This window comes from Pochonia chlamydosporia, chromosome 4 (assembly GCF_001653235.2).
Source record: "Pochonia chlamydosporia 170 chromosome 4, whole genome shotgun sequence".
Taxonomy (NCBI): domain Eukaryota; kingdom Fungi; phylum Ascomycota; class Sordariomycetes; order Hypocreales; family Clavicipitaceae; genus Pochonia; species Pochonia chlamydosporia.
Window position 1 is genome coordinate 5,273,256 of NC_035793.1, and position 24,896 is coordinate 5,298,151.

The following is a 24,896-nucleotide window of genomic DNA, read 5'->3' on the forward strand; positions in this document are numbered from 1 at the left end:
GTTGAAACTTTTGACTAATAATGGTCGGCATTAGTTACCGACGCATCGAGGGATAAGCCACTGTTTCAGACCAGGTAACCACCAACTTGTCGTGGGTCAAATGCGAATCGGCGGGGCTGAATCGTTGATACCCTTGTGTCATGAATCAGAGTCGTTTACCCGATTTGGTATTCCAATTAGGAAAACGAGATACACATATCAACTAAGCATAACATGGAGTATATTTGAGCAGGCGAATCGTGCAGCTTTTTCGTGATTTTGCATCGGGGTATAGAATTGCGCCTTTGTGGTTACGCGTTCACCGTCCAAAAAAAGTATAAATGTTGGACTGTTCGGCCGCTGGGGATCAGAGTCATACAACAGCACATCCAACTTGTTTTTATTAGACTCTCGGGTTTACGATGAAGTTTTCTGTTACTTTTTGCGCAGGAAGCCTGTTCGTGGCAGGCATAGCCACCACGGAGCCTTGGAATCCAAAATATGTTGTCGCCAAAACATCTAAATGGGCTATTCGTGGTGTTGAAGTTAGTCATGGTGTACATGGCTTCCTCGGTATTCCCTACGCTCAACCCCCAATTGGAAATCTCAGATTCCTGCCGCCTCAGCCACTTGATATGGCAACCACTCAAGACAAGAGCAGCGGCCTGATTGAGGCAACCAAGTTTGGCCCAGTGTGCTACCAGTTCATGTACAATTCGGTGGCGGGAAACCAATCTAAGCCAGCAACAACGGAATCTGAGGACTGTTTGAACTTGAACGTATTTGTCCCGGCGCACCAAGGCCGCCATAACATTAAACTCCCAGTTTTTGTGTGGTCATATGGCGGCGGTTTTGCTGAAGGCGGAAACAGCGTTCCAATTTATAACCCTGGCGATTTCGTCGCACGAAGCAAAGACATTATAGTTGTTACCTGGAAGTAAGTCTAGCCACCTCTCGCGACCTTAAGCCAGGTACCGTATTAATCGGAGTGACATAGCTATCGTCTAAGTGTGTTTGGCTTTCCAAATTCACCCGCTCTCAAAGAACAGAATCTCGGCATCAGGGATCAGCGTCGGGCCCTAGAATGGATTCGAGATAATATTGCAGCTTTTGGCGGAGACCCCAGGAGAATTGTGCTTGGGGGGCAGTCTGCTGGAGCAGATACGGCGCATGCAATGATATATTCCCATCCTCGTGATCCTATTATGGCAGGTTTGTTGCTGCAAAGCGGTACCATTCAGGTTGCCAATGCAGGGAGCCAGCAAGTAGACGCAGAATTTGTTCGCATTGCCAAAACCGTGGGGTGCGCGAATGATGACCGGCATCAAGAGCTAAAATGCATGCAAGATGCAGATGCGATAGCTCTGAAGCATGCTATTTCGAATATAACGCTCAACAGATTTGGTTCTCCTACAGGAGGAGCTCCCATGGTGGACAATATCACCATCTTTACACTGAACGAGTACGCCAAACGAGGTCAATCGGGTGATTTTGCTCGTATTGTAGGTTCTCTCATTGATCTTTCTCAAGATGAGTCTCAACTCCTGACTAAATTATTTCCAGCCAATGCTGTTAGGCTCGACTAGTGACGAAGGTCAAGGTGTTATCAATTGGCAACCTGAAAAAGGAATCAACCAGACTTTTGCTAGAATCATTACTGAAACAATATTTACCTGTAGCATGCTGCTCAATGGAGGATTTCATGCCACGCACAATATTCCCGTGTGGCGGTATTGGTTTCGAGGTGTCTTCCCTGAAGTCACCACGTACCCATGGCTTGGGGCTTATCATGGGGGTGCGTTTCTTGCCATCAGTTCAACCGAAATCTCTAAACACAAAGACTGACCCCAGAATTAGCCGATGTACCCCTGCTGATGGGAACTTATAAGCAAATGGCGGATGGCAGGCGCGGAAGTACGACCATACAAGCCTCTCATCTCCTTCAGCGAATCTTTGCCTCGTTCATTCGAAACCCTCGTCATGGTCTGCTGTCTGATTTCGGACTGCCCACGTTTCGCCCCAATACCTCGAGTTTGATTGGGTTATTCCAAGATAATACTCCGACTTACAAGATCATGACGCCAACGGTGGATGGTGTGTGCAAGAATCCCACTCCAGTGCCCTACGAGGAGTGGGACAGATTGTAATACATTCGCTACCATTCGAACAAATAAAGAAACCATTCACTTCTTGTGTAGTAAGCTGGGGGTATGGACAATGTCTCTTCTTCAAATTATCATGTCTTGTCATTTGTACGCAGTTCCAATATGTACATAAAGCCCGTGGATTCATCTAACAATCGGCAATGTTTATGAGCCCAAAGAATGGCCCAACCTCGGGAATAATGCTACCAGCGGTTGCAAGCTTCTGGAATAGCTCGCACAAGCCATCTTCGTCATTCACGGTGACGGTCATCTCCAAGTGGCCCTTCTCGTTGCCGTCACCGAATCGGTTGAGGATCAGCTTGCTCGGAACAGTGAATTTGGTCTCAATGGGCTCTGGGCCAATGCCCTTCTGGTTTTCGTGCGTGAACATTTTGCCAATAATGTTGCCCATTTGCTTGTCGAACTCTCCCTTAGCTTCGGGGGGGAATACAGCATCCACATTGACTTGGAACTTGAAGTGCTCGAAGGATCCGGAGCATGACGTTTCCTTGCAAGTACCCATAACTTTCTTGTGCAGTTCGTCGCGGACATCGTTGTAAAAGTCGTCACAATTTTCGACGTGATCATCTCCAGGATGCCCGCACACTTGCGTATGTGTCTGTTTGGGTCCATACCAGTCTAGGTTGGAATGCGCATCTCCAGCCGCAGCAATCGTGGCCAAGGACAGGGCTGATGCCACACTGAGGAGGGCTTTGAGATGCATGATGATGATAATGATGAGATGAAATAGCAAAGGCGATTGTTGGCAATAGTCGCTCGTTCAAAAATCTAGTGTGGGAGCCGTCGCCTTTAAGTACAAGTCAGTCGCAAAAGCGTCAAAGGAAGCTTTTTCGCCAGAGGGATACTTCTTACTGGATACGCACTCACATTAACAGCTACGGCACTCTCATCCCTGTCAGAAAGGATTCACTGACCTTCTACCGAAGGATTTCTAGGTCTTACGTGTGGATCAAGAGGAATCGTGATGTCGTCATTCCACTGACACGCCCAAGCTGCCTTCCCTCTCAGCGGCGATTGCCCTTGGACTCCAGAACCACCAAACGCCACAAACTTAAAAAAACAAATATACAAAGATTTGGCCTTACGATAGAGTAATACCGAGCGATCAGGAGGGCATCTATAATGGGGATCCAAAGTACTTGGGTCCATAAAAGGTATCGCATATCGCAGCGTATAGTAACATGTACTGAGATATGTTAGTGCATACTTGCCTGCTGGTAGCTACCTTTACCACAGACTGTACATTCGTGCCCCGACGGTAGAATACTTCTTCTAGTGCTTAGACTAGGCAAATGTTAGGACGATCGACTAAGAGCGGCAATGTTACGTTGGTCAGCTTTACGGGTAATGCCAAGACTTCAAATGTGATAGAACATCGAAATTTAATATATAGATCTGCATATTCAATCGGCAAGGGTTACATTTCGGCAAGCTACTAAAACCGCCATTATGCGCATTGTCGAAGTCCCCGACAACCCTGGTGATGCTGTAAGACGCCGGCCGTGGTATGACGAGTACCTGCTTGTCAGAGAATGGCTATGGCTCCCTCAGTCGGCAATATATTGACTGTAACAAATTGACCCATTATTGGGCTTTAGCACCAAAGTATAGTTTTGAACATCAATGGCTAACTTGGAAGGATACTCCCGCCACTGCTCTGCCGGGATAGTAGTACAATTCGATACCGCTGTCGCCGCTCAGTTGCTTTGCTGTCACCTTGGGAGTTACCCTCAGCAAATATAGCCGAATATGTTACACTAGCTGATGAGTCTGATCACGTGGAATTGTAAACTGCTGTGTTAACAACATAGTCCTCCGTAAATGTTGAATTGACTGCTCGTATATACAGGCTGTCGTCTCTGTTGCCAGACAACAAGGGTTTACAGAGAAACCTGCGCCGCCGTGCATCCTGTAGTAGCAAAGCCAATTCTTCCCTCATCGACCGCCTATTCGTGAAAGCATGTGCAAGCAAGAAATGACCGGCTAAGTCACAAGCCTGTGGATGATTGGCTGTTTGGGTGGTGGTATGCCTGCGAGAAAAATAGAAGGTTCTTACCCCAGAATCTCGTTCAGAATTTGGGCAGCGATGTAATCCGCATTCCGACTCGATAGTTTCGAGCATAGATTTGGTTCGTGGCCAATCTCAATAGAGCACAAGTTATCTCGACCTATACCTGCAACATATGCGTTAGAAAGCCTACTTTGTTGTCTTGTTCTCTGGCGTGATGAAGATTTAAGGCTCCCTCTTGATATTGCCTGGCAGCTTTTTGAACCCATCAAACCACAAATGCCCAACGTAGAGAAACAATAGCAAGTCATATTTTATCTCGTCGGGGTAAAACTTATATGTGTCTGTTTTGGCCGCCAGAAACTGCTGCCCTTAAACGAAGATGGGGGCTTAAATGATTGTCTTCAAGATCCGACTGAGTACAACATTTACTCTGTTGTTTCGCTTGGGCGAGTAATAGTCGGTGTCTTCCCAGCTCCCGAAGTCAGCGGGGAGAAAAGTGAGGTTAAGAAAAGGCCAATCTGGTGTTATATGGGAGATAACAGCATGACGAAGGAATATTAGAAACTATTGCGTTTATAATTTAGACCTCTACTTGTTATCATTTATAGTTACGCAATTTAAATCACAGACTTTATAGTATATTATCGTCTATAGGATAATGTGAGGTTAGTACATTAAAGCGACAACGTTTTGCTAGACTAGTCCCCATCGCAAGAGCCACCGTTGCAGCCGTTACACAACTACAAAGTGCAAAACAGTCAATAGACCAAATGGGAAAGAGATCAACTCCTTACGCCGGGTAGACGTAATCTTTGCAGACCACTAAAACGGAACATGACGGAACTAAGATCAGCCTCGGCCCACACTTCCTTGGAATGTCCTTTGGAACCCTGGATACGCCACCACTGCCCCGTACGGTGCTTTAGCTCCAGTTTGAATCAGTAGTTCACCAAGACTTCAGTCAGCCGCGACGCCTCCTTGTTCAAACAATGACTCGGCTCTTGTGTGTACGCCTTTCTGAAGAAAATACACACAAAATAAAAAGAAGAGCCATAAAAGCCGAAGAAAAGCGTCCTTTTTACCCTCTCTTTCTAGCTCCCGACATTGCTTTGTTGTAGCAAAATTGCTATGTAGCTTCTTAGTTTAGACGCAGCCTTTTCTCTGTGCGAAGCGTGTTAAGGCGAGGATAAGACAGCTTGTAGTTAACCTACCGCAAAGCAAGTTCAAGATTTTATTAAAGCCCTCTTACAGTGGGGGTTCAGACGTATCTGAACAAGGAAGGGTATCGCATATCGCGTTGTGTGTTGAGGCATATTAAGCAGTGCTAGTGTATACTTGGATATGTTCAGATACATTTAACCACAGACTGTATATTGTAACACAAGACATTCTTTATCACCAGTTGACAGGCTTCATGTCTCCACTACTGCGGGCGTGTGGGATTCTCCAGTTGTAACAACCCAAACTCGATATGGGGATAACTAAGAGAAGTCCCCCACTCCACCACCAGAACAAATTCTGCCCCTACATTCCCTGCTGAGAGAACCAACCCCTTAACGATAGAGCATCAAATTACGGGGCGTAAATAGTTTACAAAAGTCCTTAATAGTAGGACTGGCCTAGGCCATCTTCCATACCGTGAGTTGCAAAAGAAGGAATTGCATTGGCAGTATGCAACAAATATCTGTAATTGCAAGAAAGGTATTTCCTCTATCTAGCTGTGTATTAAGTGAGTATATCGGTTTGATTGCATGTGGTTTTGTGCGTTGCTCCAACTTTGGTACCCATACAGAGTGGCCACATACACGGTCCGCAGACAAGACTAGCCGGATAATGTGTCAAACCAGCAGGTAACCCCTGACAGGACCTTTGCTAGCTTGGATTCTGCCCATGTTTTCGAAGCCGATCTGCCGAATACTTGCAAACTAAGGTGGGATGGTATTGAAAGTCACCACGAGGATGTGGAAAAGAGAGGAACAAGAGCGGGTGCGCCAGACATAATACTAGAATCATACCTCACCCCATGGCTGCCATGGGTCATGCGCATATTGTACCAATCCTCTGTTGTTAATCACTTCTCTTTTCTGCACCTTGTTGCAGTGATCCTCCCAGAAAGCTATTGGTCTTGCCAAAAACAGCATATAGAAGAACACGACGGGTTGTGTTGCACAATTCACGAGGAATACTTGTGCAGCGAAACCACGAGTCGGCAAAAGAGTCCAATATGGATGCTACATTTATGGAGCAGCTATGGAGTGAGCGCCATTACGGTACACCTCTTACCATCATCTTCATGATTGTGCCTACAGTTGCTGTTAGCCTCCGCCTTTACGCGAAGAGCACAGCTCGTCAGCCGATCGAGCTTAGTGATTATCTCTCTGTTGCTTCTTGGATGATCACAACGAGTTTCTTCATTTCTGTGCTCGTAGCCGTCTACTTACCTGCGTCATATCTAAACAACAAAGACGGCATCGACGTGCCTGTGTCAAAGATTACCTTTTCTCTCAATTTATTATGGGCTGGGGCCTGTTACTGCTGCAAGTTGTCAATCTTGTGCCTATATTATCGACTACTTAGCACACCTTCCAGCAAATTTCGCCTGGCTATCCGAATCATGTTTGTCCTGACAGTTTGCGTCGGCGTTGCGAGTTGTCTGGGGTTCCTGTTGATATTCCGAGATATGTCATGGTGGTGGTCGACAGGACTAAGGGATCACCCCGAAGCGCTAGCAAACGAAATCAGAATGAATGAGGCAATAGATATCCTATCGCTTCTTACAGACATAATTCTGTTTTTAATGCCATTGCCGGTGATTAGAAAATTAAATCTCAGCAAAAGCAAAAAGCGACTGCTAATTGCGCTGTTTTCGCTTGGGTTCTTGTAAGCTTCTAGCCAGCAAAGTAATCACCATTGGACTCAATAGAAAGTTTATGCTAACTTCAAACCATACAACTTAGGACTTGCATTGAGGTTGCAATTAGAATTATTACCACATACGCATTTAACGGTGCACTAGACGCTATTCAGGTCCAGTGCCTGTTAATGGGCATCGAGCCAGCAATGGGACTTACACTCTGCTCGTTGCCCGTGTTTCTGCGACTGGTAAGTCCCCATGGTCACCATCTGAGAAGAGTGCGAGCTTTGCTAACCTTGTGATATTTTATTTTGCTACAGTTCCGGAAAGTCGACCATAGCAAAACCAGTCGCAGTTATGCATCCGGGGATCGCGGAAATTTCTACCCACTAGGGCCTGTACGCACTACGCGATCGGCGAGAGATCCGGACGGGGCGTTGCTTGATTCTTCATCTAATACTACCCTGGGGAAGCCAAATCCTGTACTTATACAAACCGAGATTACCATCCATTCTTCCCACAGCGAGTTCACCGAATCTCGTGAACCACAGGAGATGTATTGGAACACAAAGACCTAGTTATTACGACAAACTATGTCGGTAGAGCAGGCAACAGCGTGTTTCTTTTTTTGCAATTTTACTACCAAATAGTGAAGTGTTTCTTGCTCTTTCTGCATGGACTTCCAGGCCAAATACATCGAAGGTATTATTATCTTTAATTTATGCATCTCTTGTAATCCTAATATAGAGGTTTTGTGGAGAGCTTTAGCTTGGGACCTTCTCGATTCTGCCAGACTTAATGTGCTATAAAGCTTACAAGACCTTCTAACGGCGGCGTCAAACTAAGTCCGGGAGTTGCCTGTTGTGCTATCTGATGCGAAAGCTAGATAGAATTTAGAGTAACGCACCGCAGGTTGGACCATAGAAAGGACGGCGTGGTTGTTGCATTGGTTTGTTTTTATAAGGCTTACCTCTAATAGCACTAAATGTTGCTTGTGCGTGAGAGCACACCTTGACTAATTCACAAGTTTGAAAAATAGCAAAAGCGTATATAAGATGCATTTAAATACAAGCTTCACTGTAACTAGCAACCAAGCGCTATAGATCTAAAATAGGTTGCCATTCAGGTACTTAAACCCAGAATCCACTGCTACAGTGACTACGGTTTTGCCAGGTCCTAGCTCTTTTGCTAACTGCAACGCAGCAACGATATTTAGACCCGACGATGTACCCACAAGAAGGCCTTCTTCCTTGGCGAGACGGCGGCACATGGTACGCGCTTCGTCCTCTTCGATAGCCCTCGCCTCGTGGTACAAGTCCTGGTCAAGGTGGGGTGCAATAAAGCCCGGTGCAACACCTTCAATAGAATGTGTTCCCATCACGCCTTGAGTGAGCTGGGGTGCCGATTTCGGCTCTAATACAATGATTTTCGTTGATGGTGATTTGGACTTGAACACCCTGCCGACGCCCATGGCCATTCCAGCAGTACCAACAGCACCGCAGAATGCGTCAATACCATCAGGGAACTGTTCAAGTAGCTCAAGACCGATCTTCTCGTATCCAACCAGGGCATCTTGATTGCAAAACTGATTTGTGTAATAGTGACCTTCCTCCTTGCCAATTTCGGCCGCTTTTTGATTCATTGTTGGGAGCAAGTCTGGCGTCATCTTTCCAGATGGACTATGAGTAATGTCCAAGTCTGCGCCCAAGGCCGTCATTGATCGTAGTTTCTCTGTTGCTACTGCATCAGAGCATAGAACTCGGAGTCGATAGCCCTTTGCGGCACAGACAAAGCCCAGCGATGAGCCAGTGCTCCCACCAGTAGCTTCAACCACCGTCATTCCGGGTTTCAAGGTCCCCCGACGCTCGGCTTCTTCTACCATAGACTTTGCCATTCGATCTTTGTAGGAACCTGTCGGGTTGTAGAATTCCAATTTAACGTACACATTTGCGTAACCTTCCGGCGCAATATTTCGTAGTAGCACCACAGGTGTATTCCCAATTGCGTCCAAGACGGAGCCGCATACTGGTGGGGGACGCAATGGCATAGCTGTGTAATACCTTAGATGCACCGGTAGACCATACCTTGTAGTGATGTGTCATTAGAACGAGGAGGATTTTCTCGGCGACCAGTGCACTATATATCGTCGCGTTATTTATGTCAAATGAAGGGCGCAAAATTGCGTGAAAACTCCACGCCTTCTATCAACACGACGACCATATTTTTCTTCAAAAGGTGTAATTATGGCTGTTGTGTAGAGTCATAGTGATATTAAGCTACTAGGCAACGTAGGAGTTTAAAACTCTAAAGTTTTAGGTTGGAAGCAGTGGTTGAGAAACTAGTTGCAGTGACTGGACAGTGCACTTTAACGAAGATCTCGCAGATAGCTCGATACTTTATCAGAGAAAACCTCAGTCTATACTGCCTATTTAAATATTAGATAAAATTAGCTTTGTATAGACGTGGCTGCATCAGGTAAACCCATTGCACACATCTTGATACACGTTACTCTCAAGCCCAGCTGCGTCAGTCGGGACATACTTGAGACTAGTAGCATAGGAGTACGTCCATCTCGGATCATTGAGTTCAGTTTTCCAGGTCCAATAAACCCACCCATCCATACCAGGCTTCTCGTAAAGCTGCTGCTGAGCAGTGAAAAATTTCTTGAAGAACGCCCCGTCACTCCAATCCACGTTGGACGTCATGCTCCATTCTCCAGTGAATTCAAAGGCTTGGCCACTGACAACACGAGAGTCCGTACATGCGCTATGCATAAGCTGATACTGATCGCCATTATTGGAGCCCAAAGCAAAGCCAATATAGTTGTGGTCGTCAAACGCGGTCATTGGGTCGTTGGCCACCACGGCCACAGTGCGTGCATCGCCAGAGTCCCATTTGCTAGACATGAATTGGACATGAAGCTTTTTACCATCTGGAACATTCAGAGATTCCTCGGCATCGCGGACAGCTTTAAGTGCAGCTGGGTAATATGTTTGCACCAGACCAGGATCTTCTCCTGGAGCAGGGTAACGACCACCAGCATCATGCTTAGATACTGGCTCGTTGAGAACCTCAATCATACCGACAGTGGAATAAGCAGAATTAGTATGAATGCGATTTGTCATCCAGGAGAGCCATTTCTCAGCCCGGCCAAAGTTATAATCGTTGAAAAATCCGGCAGGCTTGTTAATTTGGCCAGTGAAAGCATCCTCTTGTTGACCTCCTGGGGCACCGTGAAGATCAATAATGACATAAATGCCCAAATCGGCGGCTTTCTGGACCACAGCGTCGAGATATGGAAGCATACGGCTGCCATCAGCAAAGGGCTCGCTGGCAGTGTCGACAATGTCCGTGTAAGACCAATACCCAATGGGAATTCTAATCGTGTTCAAGCCAACATCATGAACGGACTGGACAGTATCAGGGTTAATCCAATCACGCCAATGGTTCTCGAACTTCTGATTGCCCGCTTCTCGGTTGCCTCCCGCATAGTGGTCTCGCATGCAATCAAACTCCGAAGCCGAGTCACCGCAGCCCATCACATTCCCCCATTCATTTGGCATCATCCAGGGCTCGCAGATGAGCCAACCTGATTCTGCGTAAGAGGAGATAGATTATCCAAAGGGCAGCAATAACGTACCGCCAAAGTTAACTCCGCGTATTTTCGTGACGCCATTTGGTAAAGAAGGCTTGAATCGCTTACCAAGCTTCTCGAAGCGAGCCGTCTGATTGAAGGCTTCAAGATCACGTTCGTGGGGAAGCCAAGCCGAAACGGCATTTGTGAGGAATAAGAGCACAAGAGCAGAGAGATGCATTACGAATACACACACAGAATCAATTGTTGGATACAGTAGATGATTGCTCCCTTGCGGAAGCTGAGAAAGGCAATCAAGCGTGATGGTGTGCTTAGGGCATTTTATAGTTATGTCACGAAATCGCCAACCTGGTGCAGACAATTCCTATCCAGGCAAGTCAATCTCACAGCCATTGCAAGTTGGCATGTCCAATAGTGCTAATAGGCTACATTCGAAAATCATTAACAACTTTTTTAGATCGTCAATGCCAATCAGCCTATTCTTCTTTTCGGCCCTTACTTAACGGTGCAACTAGGGGAGTGTCGGGCAACCACTTCTCGCAGTTTAAGTTGCCATGCTGTAAGGCGGCGGTCCGAGTTTACGAGAGCAAGCAACAAGCACTTAGTCGATCATGACTTTGTTTGGCTTAGTGCTCAACCATCTTGTTGCTGGCAAAATCATGGGAGTCTCTTAGCTTGGCGCTTGTGCTGTATTTGTCGAACGGCCCGAGCATGAAACACAGCTTGTAACAGAACTAGACGGAACATTATTATCCCCCAACCACTTGCACATTGAGCTTTTTCTTGCTTAGCCCAGGCGTCTTAGATCGATGATCTCATTTTAAGACCGCAAACTTAATACCAACACTAGTCCCTTCAGTGTTGTCGCCAACTACGCGCGTGAGAGACAGTAACATGCGCTTATGACATCCCTAACTTGTCTCCTTTGAACCACACCAATTAGTTGGAATAAGAGTACTGGAAGAGTACTAGAGTACTAGTAATATGATATTGCAATGTTACTTGAGAAATGTGCATCACATTTACGTCGTTGGGTTTGACCGACAGACTATTTACGAGCATATTGCTCCGACGAAGCTTTGCGAACTGGACATTCCGAAAACCAAATACCAATATTACACTTTGCCATCGAATCCATGATCTTATCATGTATATAAAGTAACACTCACTACGGAAATAACTGACTGCTGATGGGGAATTGCCAAGGCCAGGGTCAGTTAAACGATATTCCCATGTCCTGCGGTTGCGGCTGCTCACACTCAAGAGTGCTGCAAAGCAGACGCTAATCAGCTTGCGTTGTGCCCACATGCCCATCCATCTTGGCCTCTGTTCGGGTCTCTGTCTTCTACTCCATATTTTCTGGGTAGAAACCAAACTCCACTGTACCACACAATGTCCCTCCACTTGGGATTCCGAGGTTTCCGCGGAATCCGCGCTTGAAATATTCAAGGTTGAGGTAGCTAGCCTCGTCACGTTGCTTTGAACTTCAGAACCCGTATTCCTGCTGAGTGGGTTTCTCGCTCAGTAGGTGGTTCAACGCATTATGATGCGACAAAACAGTGTAATTCCTCGCGCGGTAAGACTGCCCCAGCAAGGCCGAACTTTTCAGGGTGTGTGACTGATCAACTGGACGATTTGGGTCACAGTGCAAAAACTGCCGTACTCGGAAGGTCTGTGAACACCAAGGGTATATCGTTTTGGCCAGCAAAGGTATTGACAGCTGTTGTCACATTTCAGATAAGATGTAACCGGCAAAACCCATGTTCAAATTGTGTGACATCTAACCTTGAGTGTCTCTCTACGGGTCCTAAGCTTCCTGCGAAAGAGTCTGGCGTGTCACTCTGTGTTGCTGACCAGTATGTACCCATTCAATCCATCCCTTCAAAACCAAGTACCATAATAACAATGTAGTGATGATACAGCAACGATCACATTGCCGTGATCAATGGTCGTCTTGAGAGACTGGAAAAGGCCCTCGAGTCTAGCTTGCCCAATCATTGCAATAGAAGGCAAGAAAGGGCTCAAGATGACGAGTCTTCCCCCGTGGACGTGAGAGGCCTATCTCAGACAGAATGGTTCACGTGCCAAGCAGAGTCACTGCGCGGGGAGTCGTCTTTTGAAGGGCAAGCTGACATGGCTAGTCGTATATCACAGCTACCATCAACTGAATCGACTGGGCCATCCCAAATTGTTGATGAAGTTAGATCCTTGCGCGCAATAATTCGTAATAAGCAAACTGGTGATGCACAACCGCAGAAGGCACTGTCAGGCGTGGCGGACAATTATTCGCGGCAACTACCCGTGAGAGTTGTGATCAAACTTTTGGAGGTTTTGAAGAGTACGACAACCTGGTAAACTTACGTCCGGTGGCTCATAAACTGATATACTTTCGGCCAACAGGTCCCTTTCGCTTACTCTTTTTCATGCATCCGATAGAGGGGCCACAGTATCTCGAGAGTTTAGCACAACGAATTTACTTTCCCGTTGCGCCAATATCTATAGGGGAGTTGACTGTGTTTTATGGCCTACTCTATAATCACATCAGGGAGGTCATAGAGGTGGACAAGGTATCGGACATGTCACTACCGGAACTAAGACGATATCAGGATGTTTGCTTTGAAGCATTCCAGGCCGGAGTGCAAAGCTCCGAGTTATATGCCGTGCCCACCCATGCTAACACGCTGGCCCTGACCATTGCAGTAAGTAAAAATAGCTGCAACTAGCTCTTGAGATGCTTGCATACTAATGACTAATATCAATGTATAGATATTGGATGCCCAGTTCACGGGAAACCTGGCATTGCAGTGGAACCTGACATCTGCAGCGGCAAGGCATTGTATTACACTAGCCTATCATCGAGAAGCAACTGTGCAAAAGATGTCTGCCGAGATGGCCAAGCAGTGCCGTCGTTTATTCTGGCATGTATACGTTTCAAGCCAGAGCATGGTGCTGCCTTTAGGTAAAGCTCCGATGATTCATGATTACGATGTTGACCTGAATCCAATGGTTGCAACATCAGATTCAGCGTCAGCAGCGTGGACCGCAGCTTTTGACTTGATGCGTGCGTTCTTCAGCCTGCAGGCTAGTGTTTACCAAAGATTGTATTCCCCTTGGGCCACAAATCTTTGCTCGGAATCAAGAGTGCGTACAGTCCAGGAGCTGTCAGCCGATCTTGAGCAATGGTTTGGTAGATGGCTTTCTGTTGATCACTCCCGAGCTCATCATTCTGAACTCTTTCATGTGCTCTTCATTCCTGTGCATGTGGCGTACTACTCGTTGTTGGCACTTATCCATAGAGCGGCCACATCCTCGAGTTCGATTGAAGAGGTCTCAAGTGAGTGTTTTACATTTGCAAGAAAAGGGTTACAAACACACCTATCACTGTATCCTCAAGTAGCAGCCATAGGAACAGGCGCGGTACAATTGTACGCAATTTGGTATGTTCTACTTAAATGCGTGCATAATGCAATTCACATGCTCAACATATACTAGGGTCTTCGTTCGGTCGTCCTTTACGCCATATATAGTCACCTTTGTGCATTGCATCTCTCAAACCGATAAGAATGATCTCGATACACTACGGGAAGTTTTGGGAACCCTGGATGAAATCGCAACTGTCGCCAACCACTGTCAAAGGCAAGTTGAAGTTTGCAAAGCTCTATATAGAACAGCACATGCTTTCATCCACTCCAACCAAAATGCAGCTCAGCAGGCTCAGGCGCACCATGAAAGAACAATTAACTTGCCACTGCAACATTATGACACGGATCTATTCGACTGGGATCTACTTCAGTCAGACATAGACAGTTGGGTAGCAGACGGTATGAACAGGTCTGCTGTTACCCTGGGTATTCAGTTAGATGGATCCACGCAGTAGTAAAGAAATTGACCGCTGTATTACTGGCCATTGTCAAGTCATATAGCTATCCGCGGCAAAGTCCCATTAGTGTAGTAATGCAGTATAACTTGTTCATTGCTCGGAGTCAACGACAGAATATGGCGCAGCCGCGCCATGTGCGTTGCCAATGCGGACTTTGTAGCTGCACGCGGAATTTCTCACAACGCTTCCTTGGCTACAAACTGTTCTTCGGGTTTGCCAAGTGCCCTTGGAAGTCGAGGGACAGGCTCGGAACATTCTTCCAACAACACAATGCACTACCGTGGATTCCGTTCCATCGGGAAACAGTGGAGCTTTGAGACGAAGACTGACGACCACATCTGCAAGCTTACTGAACCTCGCGCGAATACAAGTGGCCGAATGGCTAATTCTATTATAAATTACTTCTCATCAGAGGATTTGAGAGGGAGCCCCATGATTTGGGTCCGTGTATAACCCCGCAAGTCATGACATGGTCAAATTGATCTGAGCAAATCAGCTCATAGCTGGCAAATCCAGACAATTTGTGTAACAGTTATCGTGTCTCCAATAGCTCCAAGAGAATTACGGTGCGGAGTACAACCGTGCACTGGAGAAGGAATATTACTCCACCATGGCAAAAGCATATAAAGAAGGGCGTGTTGCAAGTCCATCAATCTCGTTGGCACATCATCGTGCGGGCAACGCGTAGATGAGCAGAAAGGCCACACGTCTTTTCCACAAAAACAGTAAAGGATGTCTTTTTCACCTGCCTTACTGGAAGGCAAAGTTGGCCTCGTAACTGGTGCGGGCTCCCCTTATGGCATCGGTCGTTCTCTTGTCACTGCACTTGCCAGCGCAGGCGCCCGAGCCGTATATGCAACGGATCTTACTTTGGTCAACATACCATCACTGAAGAAGGAAGTTGATGAAAGCGGTGCCACTTGTACTGTGCACGGAGCTGTACTAGATGTCACTTCGGAAGAACAAACAATTAAAGTAATCAAGGACATATTAGAAGAGTATGGCCGGTTTGACTTCTTCTTTGCCAACGCTGGAGTTGGATTCTACAAGTATAAACACCAACCTACAAAATAACAAAGAAACGGTCGCTAACTATGTTACAGGACGCTAGAGGATACAGATACAGCGTACTATGACAGAACAATCAGCATCCTGCAACGGTCCTTCTTTCTGGCGATCAAATATGGAGGGCATGCCATGTGTACACTCTCGGACGATAAGCCGAACCCAGGGGGTACCATCATCGCCACCAGCTCAATGGCCGGTGTAACAGGGGCCGTTTCTGATCTATCTTACTGTAAGATTTGAGAATTGACCGAAATATGAACTGCAACTAATGGCACCTAGCAACCGCAAAGGCGGCTGTTAGCAATATGGTGAAGTCAGCGTCTGTCCAGCTGTCTGCTAGCAATATCAGAGTAAATGCAATTGCTCCCGGATTTATCCGCACAAGTATTGCGAGTACGACAGCTTGGATCGCAGGTGGCCAGAACGAAGATGATGTCACGACAGATGGGGCAGCAGCGGTTGGGCCATTCGATGCGATGATGCGCGCCACTCGAAACGCCAATCCCTTGAAGTACTACTACAATAGAGTTCCTGAGCCAATCGAGATTGCCAATATTGGCGTCTTCCTGGCATCTGACCTATCTGCATCAGTGAATGGGCAAAACATCGTGGCTGACAGTGGCAAGACAGTGGCGGGTCTTGGGGAGGGCGTCATCGGCCCAATTGAGCAGATGACACCAATGAAATAAAAGCCTAGTTGAACTAATAAGGAAATAAATGCAGGGTACCGCTCTATCCATAGGCTGGGATGACATGGACATGCTGCCAGGCACATGGCTTCTTGTCATCAAAGGCGAAAATGAGATGAGTCTTTCTGGTACCGCAACAGTTTAATCAAGTGTGAATTCAATTGCAAACCCTCGTGTGGTCGAAGATATTTCTTGTGGCAGTGTTTTAGCACGGTAGGGCGAAAGTATCATCGTGCACGGCACACGGTAGTGTCTTTCAGTAGTTCTTTCTTTTTTCCAACAAGCATTGAAGCTTTTACCGCCGACGTCGACGTTTGTAAGCAAGCCCTATTAACCCACAGGTAGTTTTGTGAGTGAATCCTCCCTTGTGACACGTCCGGATTTGCTAGACTTCCTCACGGATAGGGAAACAGCTCAATCGACGCTATTCCTCGTCAGACGACTCATAACTGGTGTATCAGTAGTTGCCAACCGTATTGAGAAAGCAATTCTCCCTTTGAGATATCTTTATAGAGTTGGTAGAAACCCGTATGTCAACCAGAGCCGCCGAAGTCACCAGCTTCCTAGGATCAACCAAGAATCCGAGTACTCCCGTACCTGTGAGGATATTAGTGGAATCAAAGGTCCAGAGTGTTGCCATTGTTGATTGTGCACTTGTGCCATCGGACAAACCACTTACAGAGTCTCTCTGTCCAGCAACTAGATGTTAAAAACCCGTATGCTGAAGTTGATCACGAGTTTTCAGCCCTACACAAGTCTTACCTGGTGCGGCCATATGCAAAAGTTGTAATCGACATGGAGACTGAAAAATGAATTATAACAAGCTGGTCCTATAGTTTGGATTAGATACTCCGTTGAATTACATTCCGGTTGAAATACTTGTGCTCAGCTATCTTCGAAGCCTCAACACCCAAAACCACTCGGCCTAGTTTCCATGCTCAAGCCGAGCCTTCACAGAAACAGGAACACGTCGACATAGTCCGAAGTAATACCACCCAGCCCAAAAAGGCATCTGGAGTAGGGGAATGCTGTCTAGTTGGTTGTTGTGGTTCCTTTGATATCAATCCCACTGAGTTATATTGGGCACTACTGGCTATAGGCTGGGGGAAAAAGATTACCGATAGTATCTCTCTGATTGCCTTCCAGAATGACGTGCTCAAATGCAGGGCTGGGTGCATTATGGAAGGTTGTCGATGGCTTAATCACCCGGGTGTGACGAATTCCGGCGTTAGCTCCTAAGACGGAAAGTCAACTGCTGTGTGGAGTGGTGACGGGCGTAACCGATATAGGACGGTGAAGCAATCATTTCTTATTAGATAAGGATAGATAGGAGCTTGCAAGGTGAAGGTCATCAGTGGATAGTTCGCTGATTCTCTGCTTGCATTCATGTCCCTCCGTTAATCCTAGCCTAGGTGTGTGATTCCTGAAGCCGTGACCTGGGTCCCGTACGCCTGTGATGGCTTCCTGTTGGGCGGCACCGGGAGATCTGGAAATAAAAATAGAATTCCGCGTACGACAACAGTGAATTGTTCATATATTTATTATGACGGTGCTCCCTTCGCATGGCGGATGGACCGTGGTTCTAGACCGTGACTCGCGCAGGGCACAACTGTGCTCTTTACAGGAAATCAAAGTCTTCTCAGGCGCTTAACATCTGCCATGACTTTTGACATGAGGAAGTTGGCAAGCACCAAGAAATTGGTGCGTGCACAATGCGTGGCAACTCCGGAACTCATGAGGAACCCATGCGGTGTTGATGACATTTATTTATGGCCCAGCTAACCGATCTTCCTTTTTTTTTCGGGCGCCTATTCAAGTAACAGAAGAAAATCCAGGGACGATTTATTTATCAGAAACTGACTTCAAAGGCCGGGCTTAACAGATTACTTCTCGGCTGTTTCGTCTGTCGCAATTGACCAAGCGAATGGCGGAACCAGCTTGAGGTTGGGAGTTTAGAAGGTGCAGACGGGCATCTAGATTCTAGACCCCATAGGCACGCACCATACGCACTGATCATGACTTGTGACCGACAAGGTCATCTATCGTCATGCTCTGGCTGAATCTGGCAGGTGGCTTGCCTGCATAAGTCTTCCTTCATCTACATTCCACAACGTTGAAAGCTAAGGACATGCTGATCATTCAATCTCCGACTGCCCAGAGCCAGTACGAGTCGGGCATTCAAGCTGGGTCACAACAGCGGTGGAGAATGAAGCAAGTGTGACAATTTGAAGCTTAATTGTAACCTTGCAATCAGTCTAGCCCTGTCAGGCTGAGACCTCGTGGGGTAACTGCGCAAGTTCCCTGCCAGTTGCATGACATTCTTCATGGAATGACTGATGACGGTAGTCAAAATTATCCCCATCCTCCCCATCCTCCCCTTCTTCGCCTATGTGCATACTGACAAATAGGCAGGAACTTAGTCTTAGAGGTTAACTTCAAGTAACTATGCAGGCTGTCTACATTGGTACAGGTAGCGTGTGGCCTCTTCTTATTAGTCGGCATGATATGGCTGGGATAGAATACTTTGGTCGTGTGGTAACCTGAGAGAGCCTTGGGCTAGCTTTATCGTAGCGGGCGGGAAGGGTCGCACACTTTGGCCGTATTGCAACAAAGTCCTTTTTCCAGTCAGCCGCCTACCAATTTTGGCAGGTCCCTTTCATCTAAATACTCCAAAACATATCAAGTTTCGGTTCAACAACGACCAGCGCCGAATTCCGCTATGCGGTGTCCCTCAGTTTGTGGGGAGCCCTGCAACAATGCATGGGCTTGGACTGCCAAGCAAGAGCTAGGCATTTGCCCCAACATGTATGCCGACAGGCATGCCAGATAGGGAAAGTCAGCGTGGCCCAAGTGATCTGAAGTGCTCATGACTAGAATAAACACGTAGACGTTGTTCACAGAACATGGGTATGCTTGATGCAGCAACTCCCTGACAACATCCTAAATGTCCTGTCACCACCTACCAATGGCCGTTGCTTACCAAGGATTCCCATGTCCTGAGTGTCATCTTCAAATGCTAGCTTTTGTGTGCCGATACGAAACCAAGACAGGCAGGTATGTCGATCATGATGAAAGTATCCCAATGCTAAAGAGGGCCGTGGAGAAACCACGCACACCATGTTGGCTAGCAGGCAATATCGTTTTGAGCTGCCGCATACAGTCAAATCCGCTCTACAGGTAAAGTCAGGTTTTCCTAAGAAGCAAATGGAGTGTTCAACTAATATAAAACGTGGCCGGCTCTTCCTTAGGATTCTGCCAGTCCCAACCGTCTCAAAGATAGACCCGCAAGGAACTGAGAATAAAATCTATCTCAGGCAAGTCCACTAAAGTTCTTTTGCTATAAGTTATCAATTTTCAGCAACAATGTCCATAAAAATCGCTATTTTAGCCACACTGGCTGCCATTCCAGCTGCACTTGCGGCTCCAGCTGTTCCTCAAAGCTCGATAAGAGCCGATGGCCTGAGTCTCATTAAAACTTCTGCAACTGACCCCGGGCAGTGGGTTACCGAGCAAGAGAAGTTGGATCGATTCACCTCAAAAAATATTGGGTTTATCGACATTACCGATATTGCTGATGAAGAAGTTTTGTCTATTCTCTCGGGAAGTGAACCCAGCAACTTGATTACCCGGGCTATAAATTACCCAAGCGGCGCGTTACACAAGGACGAAGGCAGCAAATTGGTGGCCAATATCAACGCCAACGGCCCCAAGAGCTGGCTAAAGACATTCACAGAGTAAGAAATCGCCATCACCTACTCAAGTTAGTCACTTCGACCACTCTTCTAATTATGAGCAAGTTTCCACAATCGCCGGTACAATACCGCTGTTGGTGCGGAAGCCGCCAACTGGCTCTTTGGGAAAGTAAAGGAAATATCTTCCAAGAACACAGCAATTACCGTCAAGCAATTCAAGCATACGCGCTTCAACCAGCAGTCTATCATCGCAAAAATACCCGGGAGTAGCTCTAACCTAGGTTCGTGGTATCCTGGCTTTTACAGCTGTGTTGGCGTTTCTAACCTTCTGCTAGTCGTTGTTGGTGCACATCTAGACTCCACGAGCTCTTCAAGCTCAGGTAGAAGTCCCGGCGCAGAGGATGACGGTTCCGGAAGTGTTGTTATCCTTGAGGCCCTTCGCGTCCTTGCCGAGTCTGGAATCAAACCCAAGAACACCATTGAGTTTCACTGGTATGCCGGTGAAGAGGGTGGCCTGTTGGGGTCCAAGGATGTCTGGGCAAATTACAAGGCCTCGAACCAAAATGTAATCGGATACCTTAATCAGGACATGGCGGGCTGGTCTCCGAGCGGAACTCCGGCTGTTTTCCAAGACTTTGTCGATTCCAAGCTTTCTCAATACATCACCGCCCTCATCAAAGATTATTTCAATATCACGCCGAATACGTCCCGCTGTGGTTACAGATGCTCCGATCATGCCAGCGCCACGGCCAATGGATTCCGTAAGTTGGCCATCCCCAATCAACCAATTAACGAACAGAATTTTGCTGATTCTAATAGCTTCTGCTTTTGTCGCGGATGAGGTCATGGGTAAATCATTCAAGGACATTCACACCGAGAGAGACGTCAGTTTCCCCACAAAGACTCCGAGTATCCCTCTGCAATCAATTGGCTAACAACACATATCAGACGTACGATATAATCATGTGGCCGACGATTCTTCTTCACTCAAAGATTGTTGCGAGTTATCTGCTTGAGGCGTCGTATATTTGATACGCCTAATAGTTCATGTTTGTTGTTTAGCAATGTAAATAAACTACTAAGATGTAGATATACGGGAATTAAATGACTGGTGTGGTGTTGTCCCGCCCAAGTCAAGTACAGCGGGTTTTACCACTGGCAGGTGGACAATAGGGCGCTAGGTTAGGATGAGACGACACCCATTGTCGAAATGAGGCTTGAGTTTCTAGTAAGTAGCCCTGTTGGTTGTGCTTGGAAGTAGGCGAGTAGGTACTGCGTCCGTAGGTTATGGGGGCAAAAGATTGCATCATGTCATAACCTTGGTGTGTGTACTTCTCCCTCTCAACCCTCAAGAGAGTGCATGCCAGTAGACACATTGTAAAAGTTCAGCATTCAGCTCAACTCCCACAACCATCACGTCAACAGGATTCTGCGTCGGGTCTTTTCACCTCCGTTCCCGCGCACTCTACAAACTAAACGTCTTGTGTGGGACCGGCTCTTACGTGCTATATGAAACACTGTAAACACTGAACCCCCCAAAACCAGCCTCCCAGTTAATGGACGCCGAAACGCTCAATCCATTGGATCGTCGTTTGGCATTTGGGCTTAGCTTTACATAAGTATCCGGTTTACTAGCGATCGTCAAGCTGTATTTTGAGCCTTTCGGGTTGTAGGTGATGGTAAAAGCCTGTGCTTTTTTGATGTTCGATGTAAGTTGACCAATTAAAGGGAAGCCGGCAATATATTTATTGTCCCAAGCTGACTGGATGTAGAATTGATTACCAGCGCCCGGCCCGCCGACGGTGTGAATAATCCATCTTTGTTTGGGATCGTCGTGTGCTTTTGTGGCGAGTGATATGCCTGTAAATGCTCCGTTAATGTTGCTAAGAGCGAGACCGAACATTTCAAAGGTCAGATGACGGCCTTCGGTCAGCTCGCCGCGCACTTGCTTAAAGCCATCCTCCACGAGTTGGGACATATTCTGGTTAGCATTCTTGACACCATATGGAACTGGAGGCTTGTTGCTTTTGTGGTCCTGAAGACACTTTGCAGCACCAACCCAGGGTCCGGTCAGGGAGCCAAGACTCAGGTTACCACTCCAGTGTGAGCCATCATCAGGCAGCGAAGCTGGCGTGTCCACCGCCGTAATATGAGGTTTGGAAAGGTCGGGCTTGAAGTGTGTCTCGGCATTAGCATGTGGACAAACATCTCGAAGACGATCCCGGGCGCCGTCTAAATTTTAACTCACTTTGTCAAAGTCAAACGCATTTACCAAGTTGGACATGTGGTCACGTCTCCATTGTGTGACTGCCTTGCTTCGCACCCCTTCATAGCCGTGTGCTGCTGCCCATTCTTCGATAAACTGGATATCAGAGGTGTGATCTGCAAACTCCGTGAAGACATGACCACCTCTCGTCCAAGGAGAGATAATAAACCGCGGAGTCCGCCAGCCTGGTCAGCCAGTCGTTAGCAAAAGACTTGTCTGGAAGGATGCGAGGCATCTAAACTTCTTTTTGACGAAAGGTGGGGAAAGGCAAAGAAGAAGGATAAACACGGGAGCGTACCTGGTCCTAAAGGAACGTCTCCAAACTGGCTATACGGGTCCTTGAGCCATTCTCCAGCGGTTCCTTTTGGTGCAACAACAGGCACGACGTGGTCTGCCCAACCTCCTTGTTCTGTAACACATGGCCGATTAGCCACGGGTGTCTGTAGCGGTTAAGATTGCTTTGGGATGCATCTCACCGTCATAACTAATAATAAGCACGGTCTCTTTGTAGGCAGGGCTATTGGTGATTGCATCAACAACCTTCTTCTGCAACCAAGCGCCATCCCTTGGCAAGTTTGGGGCATGTTCGCTTTGCTCCTGAGGGCCGACAATCCAACTGATTTGGGGTAGGGTGCCCGTGCCTGCGGCTTTGTAGAAGGCGTCAAGACCAGGATAGGAATTGCCTTTGTTGCGAAGAGAAGACCCATTTTTGGCAAGCTGGTACTGTTCAAAATATGCCAGCATATTATCCTCAAAGTTGTCAAAATCTTGCCACACTTGCCAGGAAATCCCCGCATCTTCTAAATACTCGGGGAAAGTTTTCCACACAAACGGGAAGCAATTGAGACCTGGTGCCTCACAGCCTGTACGTGAGAAGGGTCGATCATCAAGTCAGTTTCGCGTTCATGCCGCAACAAGCCCTCCATGGTAGGCAGTATGGTGTGGTGAGAAGGGGAGAATCTCACCTGGGGTTGCGCTATTGTCGATAATCATCCCTCCTTTGCCGTCCGGGTTAGTGGGTGACCCGGGTATGTTGACAGAACCGCTCATCCAAGTAATGCGGTTCGGGTCTGTTGCAGCAAGAATACTTTGGCTAGCCATGTCTGCGACAGTCCAGCCCTCAGCAATGTCAAAATGCGTCGGGACGTCTTCTCTCTTGAAATATCCCAAGCTATAGGGTCCATCCGCTTGTGCCCAATTGTTACCCAGTCCACCATTATAGGCAGAGTGCATCGTGCTCCAGCCATTATCACCAGCACCCATGCATTGTGTTGCGCTGATCCAGTCGCCACCAAGGTAATTTATATGCCATGGCTTGAGGACGCTGACTCCATTTTGCGGAGGGATCGGTCTGTGAACGATATTAGCGCAACTGTTCAGTGAATATTCCCTCTGGTTGCTGTTCCTTTTCTTCTTTTTTTGAGGGTGCTTAATTTTTGAGGTAGGTAACATCTGTCTTCTTGGGTCGCCTTGACGCACTGCTCAAATGTGGATTTACCATCTGGGTTTACTTGTACATTGGGATCAGCGAAGCCACGAACACCTGCCATTGTGCCAAAGTACTGTGCGATACCCAAAGTTAGAGGTGTACCATCGTGGAGTAATGCCCAAGAGACAGCTCGAAGCTTCTGCGACTTACGTGATCAAATGCTCGGTTTTCCTGCATGAACAAGACAATATGCTTGACATCCTTGAGTGATCCGGCCTGGGCTGCCAGAGGCAACACCAGAGCCAAGACTGAGTGGCAAGGTTTCAGGTACATTATGCTGCCAGACTTGACTTGACAGGTTCGCCTTGGCACATGGAAATTTATACGACAAGGTGACCGTTCAGACAAGCCACCATCCGGACTCCTTCTAGCAAATCGTGACGCTCAACTGAGAAACCACGTCTAGCATTAATTATATATACCAATGTCGGAGCGATGAGTCGTAGTGGGTTCTGGTCCCCCCCTCCTCACGAAGATCCTAGCAAGAAACCTCGAATGTGCAGAAGCCATACACGGCCCGGTTGTCCTGGCTGGCAAGGCACGTGGGGAAAGTCATGAGAAATGAATTGTCGAAATTTGTTAGTACGCGTGATACATTGGCGCAAACTTTGCACCAGGGCTTCCAGGTTGGTTATCTTTTCGTATCGTTCCGATCGATGTTTTAGGAAGGCACGGGTTCGATGGCTTTGTTGAGCCTTTGGGCAACTTGACGATAATTCGGAATCAACCAACCAATTGGTTTCAAGTCTTTTGCTTCCCAATCTGGTTCTGGCCGATGGCTCCAATCGTCCGGTTCTCTCTGGATTTCCCGTCAACTTGGCCAAGACTTCTGGTGTCATTGAAATACAAGTTTCGCTCTCTCTGGCGGACTTTTGCCGCTTCCCCTTTCATATTCAAGCAGGCTAGGCTCATCTGGGTCCATGTTGCAATGACCGAGACAAGCGCGTCAGGGTCAACGTACCTCAAGCATGGTGACCGCCAGTTTGCGGGTCATGACGAGCACTTGCATGCTGCAGTTAAGACCATGAGCTGCCAATTCCAACCTAGTGCAAACAGTTGGCTCAGGTTGTGTTTGTGGTTAGCTACCTAGTAGACGGTGGAAATGAGCAAATGCAACACAACACACACGCAAATACAAACTCCACAGACACCTGCTGATCTGAGACGGTAAAATGGATACATGCACATATACCCACCACGATGGTGAG

At 47.2% G+C, this 24,896-nt stretch overlaps 9 protein-coding genes across 9 annotated transcripts; 3 read left to right on the forward strand and 6 right to left on the reverse strand.

Moving 5' to 3' along the window:
* Positions 1 to 401: 401 nt before the first annotated feature.
* VFPPC_09938 (carboxylesterase family protein) lies at positions 402 to 2,126 on the forward strand (the record flags this gene model as incomplete). The annotated part of the gene is made up of 4 exons (XM_018288394.1): positions 402 to 916; positions 977 to 1,481; positions 1,543 to 1,774; positions 1,837 to 2,126. 4 exons carry the CDS (start codon positions 402 to 404, stop codon positions 2,124 to 2,126), a joined length of 1,542 nt encoding a protein of 513 aa, XP_018137793.1.
* Positions 2,127 to 2,271: 145 nt separating this feature from the next.
* Positions 2,272 to 2,847, reverse strand: VFPPC_14693 (hypothetical protein; the record flags this gene model as incomplete). The annotated part of the gene is made up of 1 exon (XM_018292461.1): positions 2,272 to 2,847. The coding sequence occupies one exon, from the start codon at positions 2,845 to 2,847 to the stop codon at positions 2,272 to 2,274; it is 576 nt and encodes a 191-aa protein (XP_018137792.1).
* Positions 2,848 to 8,114: 5,267 nt separating this feature from the next.
* On the reverse strand, positions 8,115 to 9,056 carry VFPPC_16804 (cysteine synthase A; the record flags this gene model as incomplete). Its single annotated transcript, XM_018294557.1, has 1 exon — positions 8,115 to 9,056. One exon carries the CDS (start codon positions 9,054 to 9,056, stop codon positions 8,115 to 8,117), a length of 942 nt encoding a protein of 313 aa, XP_018137791.1.
* A 424-nt stretch (positions 9,057 to 9,480) lies between these two features.
* Positions 9,481 to 10,824, reverse strand: VFPPC_09937 (glycoside hydrolase family 5; the record flags this gene model as incomplete). Its single annotated transcript, XM_018288393.1, has 2 exons — positions 9,481 to 10,598; positions 10,650 to 10,824. The coding sequence occupies 2 exons, from the start codon at positions 10,822 to 10,824 to the stop codon at positions 9,481 to 9,483; spliced, it is 1,293 nt and encodes a 430-aa protein (XP_018137790.1).
* A 1,913-nt stretch (positions 10,825 to 12,737) lies between these two features.
* On the forward strand, positions 12,738 to 14,481 carry VFPPC_14692 (naphthalene 1,2-dioxygenase subunit alpha; the record flags this gene model as incomplete). The annotated part of the gene is made up of 4 exons (XM_018292460.1): positions 12,738 to 12,942; positions 13,005 to 13,303; positions 13,371 to 14,041; positions 14,097 to 14,481. The coding sequence occupies 4 exons, from the start codon at positions 12,738 to 12,740 to the stop codon at positions 14,479 to 14,481; spliced, it is 1,560 nt and encodes a 519-aa protein (XP_018137789.1).
* A 2,217-nt stretch (positions 14,482 to 16,698) lies between these two features.
* On the reverse strand, positions 16,699 to 17,016 carry VFPPC_16803 (hypothetical protein; the record flags this gene model as incomplete). The annotated part of the gene is made up of 3 exons (XM_018294556.1): positions 16,699 to 16,838; positions 16,921 to 16,940; positions 16,988 to 17,016. The coding sequence occupies 3 exons, from the start codon at positions 17,014 to 17,016 to the stop codon at positions 16,699 to 16,701; spliced, it is 189 nt and encodes a 62-aa protein (XP_018137787.1).
* Positions 17,017 to 19,604: 2,588 nt separating this feature from the next.
* Positions 19,605 to 20,965, forward strand: VFPPC_14691 (peptidase family M28; the record flags this gene model as incomplete). Its single annotated transcript, XM_018292459.1, has 5 exons — positions 19,605 to 19,975; positions 20,039 to 20,214; positions 20,269 to 20,694; positions 20,753 to 20,817; positions 20,882 to 20,965. 5 exons carry the CDS (start codon positions 19,605 to 19,607, stop codon positions 20,963 to 20,965), a joined length of 1,122 nt encoding a protein of 373 aa, XP_018137786.1.
* Positions 20,966 to 21,431: 466 nt separating this feature from the next.
* On the reverse strand, positions 21,432 to 23,961 carry VFPPC_09934 (non-hemolytic phospholipase C precursor; the record flags this gene model as incomplete). The annotated part of the gene is made up of 7 exons (XM_018288391.1): positions 21,432 to 22,103; positions 22,182 to 22,384; positions 22,498 to 22,608; positions 22,676 to 23,062; positions 23,165 to 23,550; positions 23,679 to 23,761; positions 23,839 to 23,961. 7 exons carry the CDS (start codon positions 23,959 to 23,961, stop codon positions 21,432 to 21,434), a joined length of 1,965 nt encoding a protein of 654 aa, XP_018137785.1.
* Positions 23,962 to 24,155: 194 nt separating this feature from the next.
* On the reverse strand, positions 24,156 to 24,527 carry VFPPC_16802 (hypothetical protein; the record flags this gene model as incomplete). The annotated part of the gene is made up of 1 exon (XM_018294555.1): positions 24,156 to 24,527. One exon carries the CDS (start codon positions 24,525 to 24,527, stop codon positions 24,156 to 24,158), a length of 372 nt encoding a protein of 123 aa, XP_018137784.1.
* Positions 24,528 to 24,896: the final 369 nt, after the last annotated feature.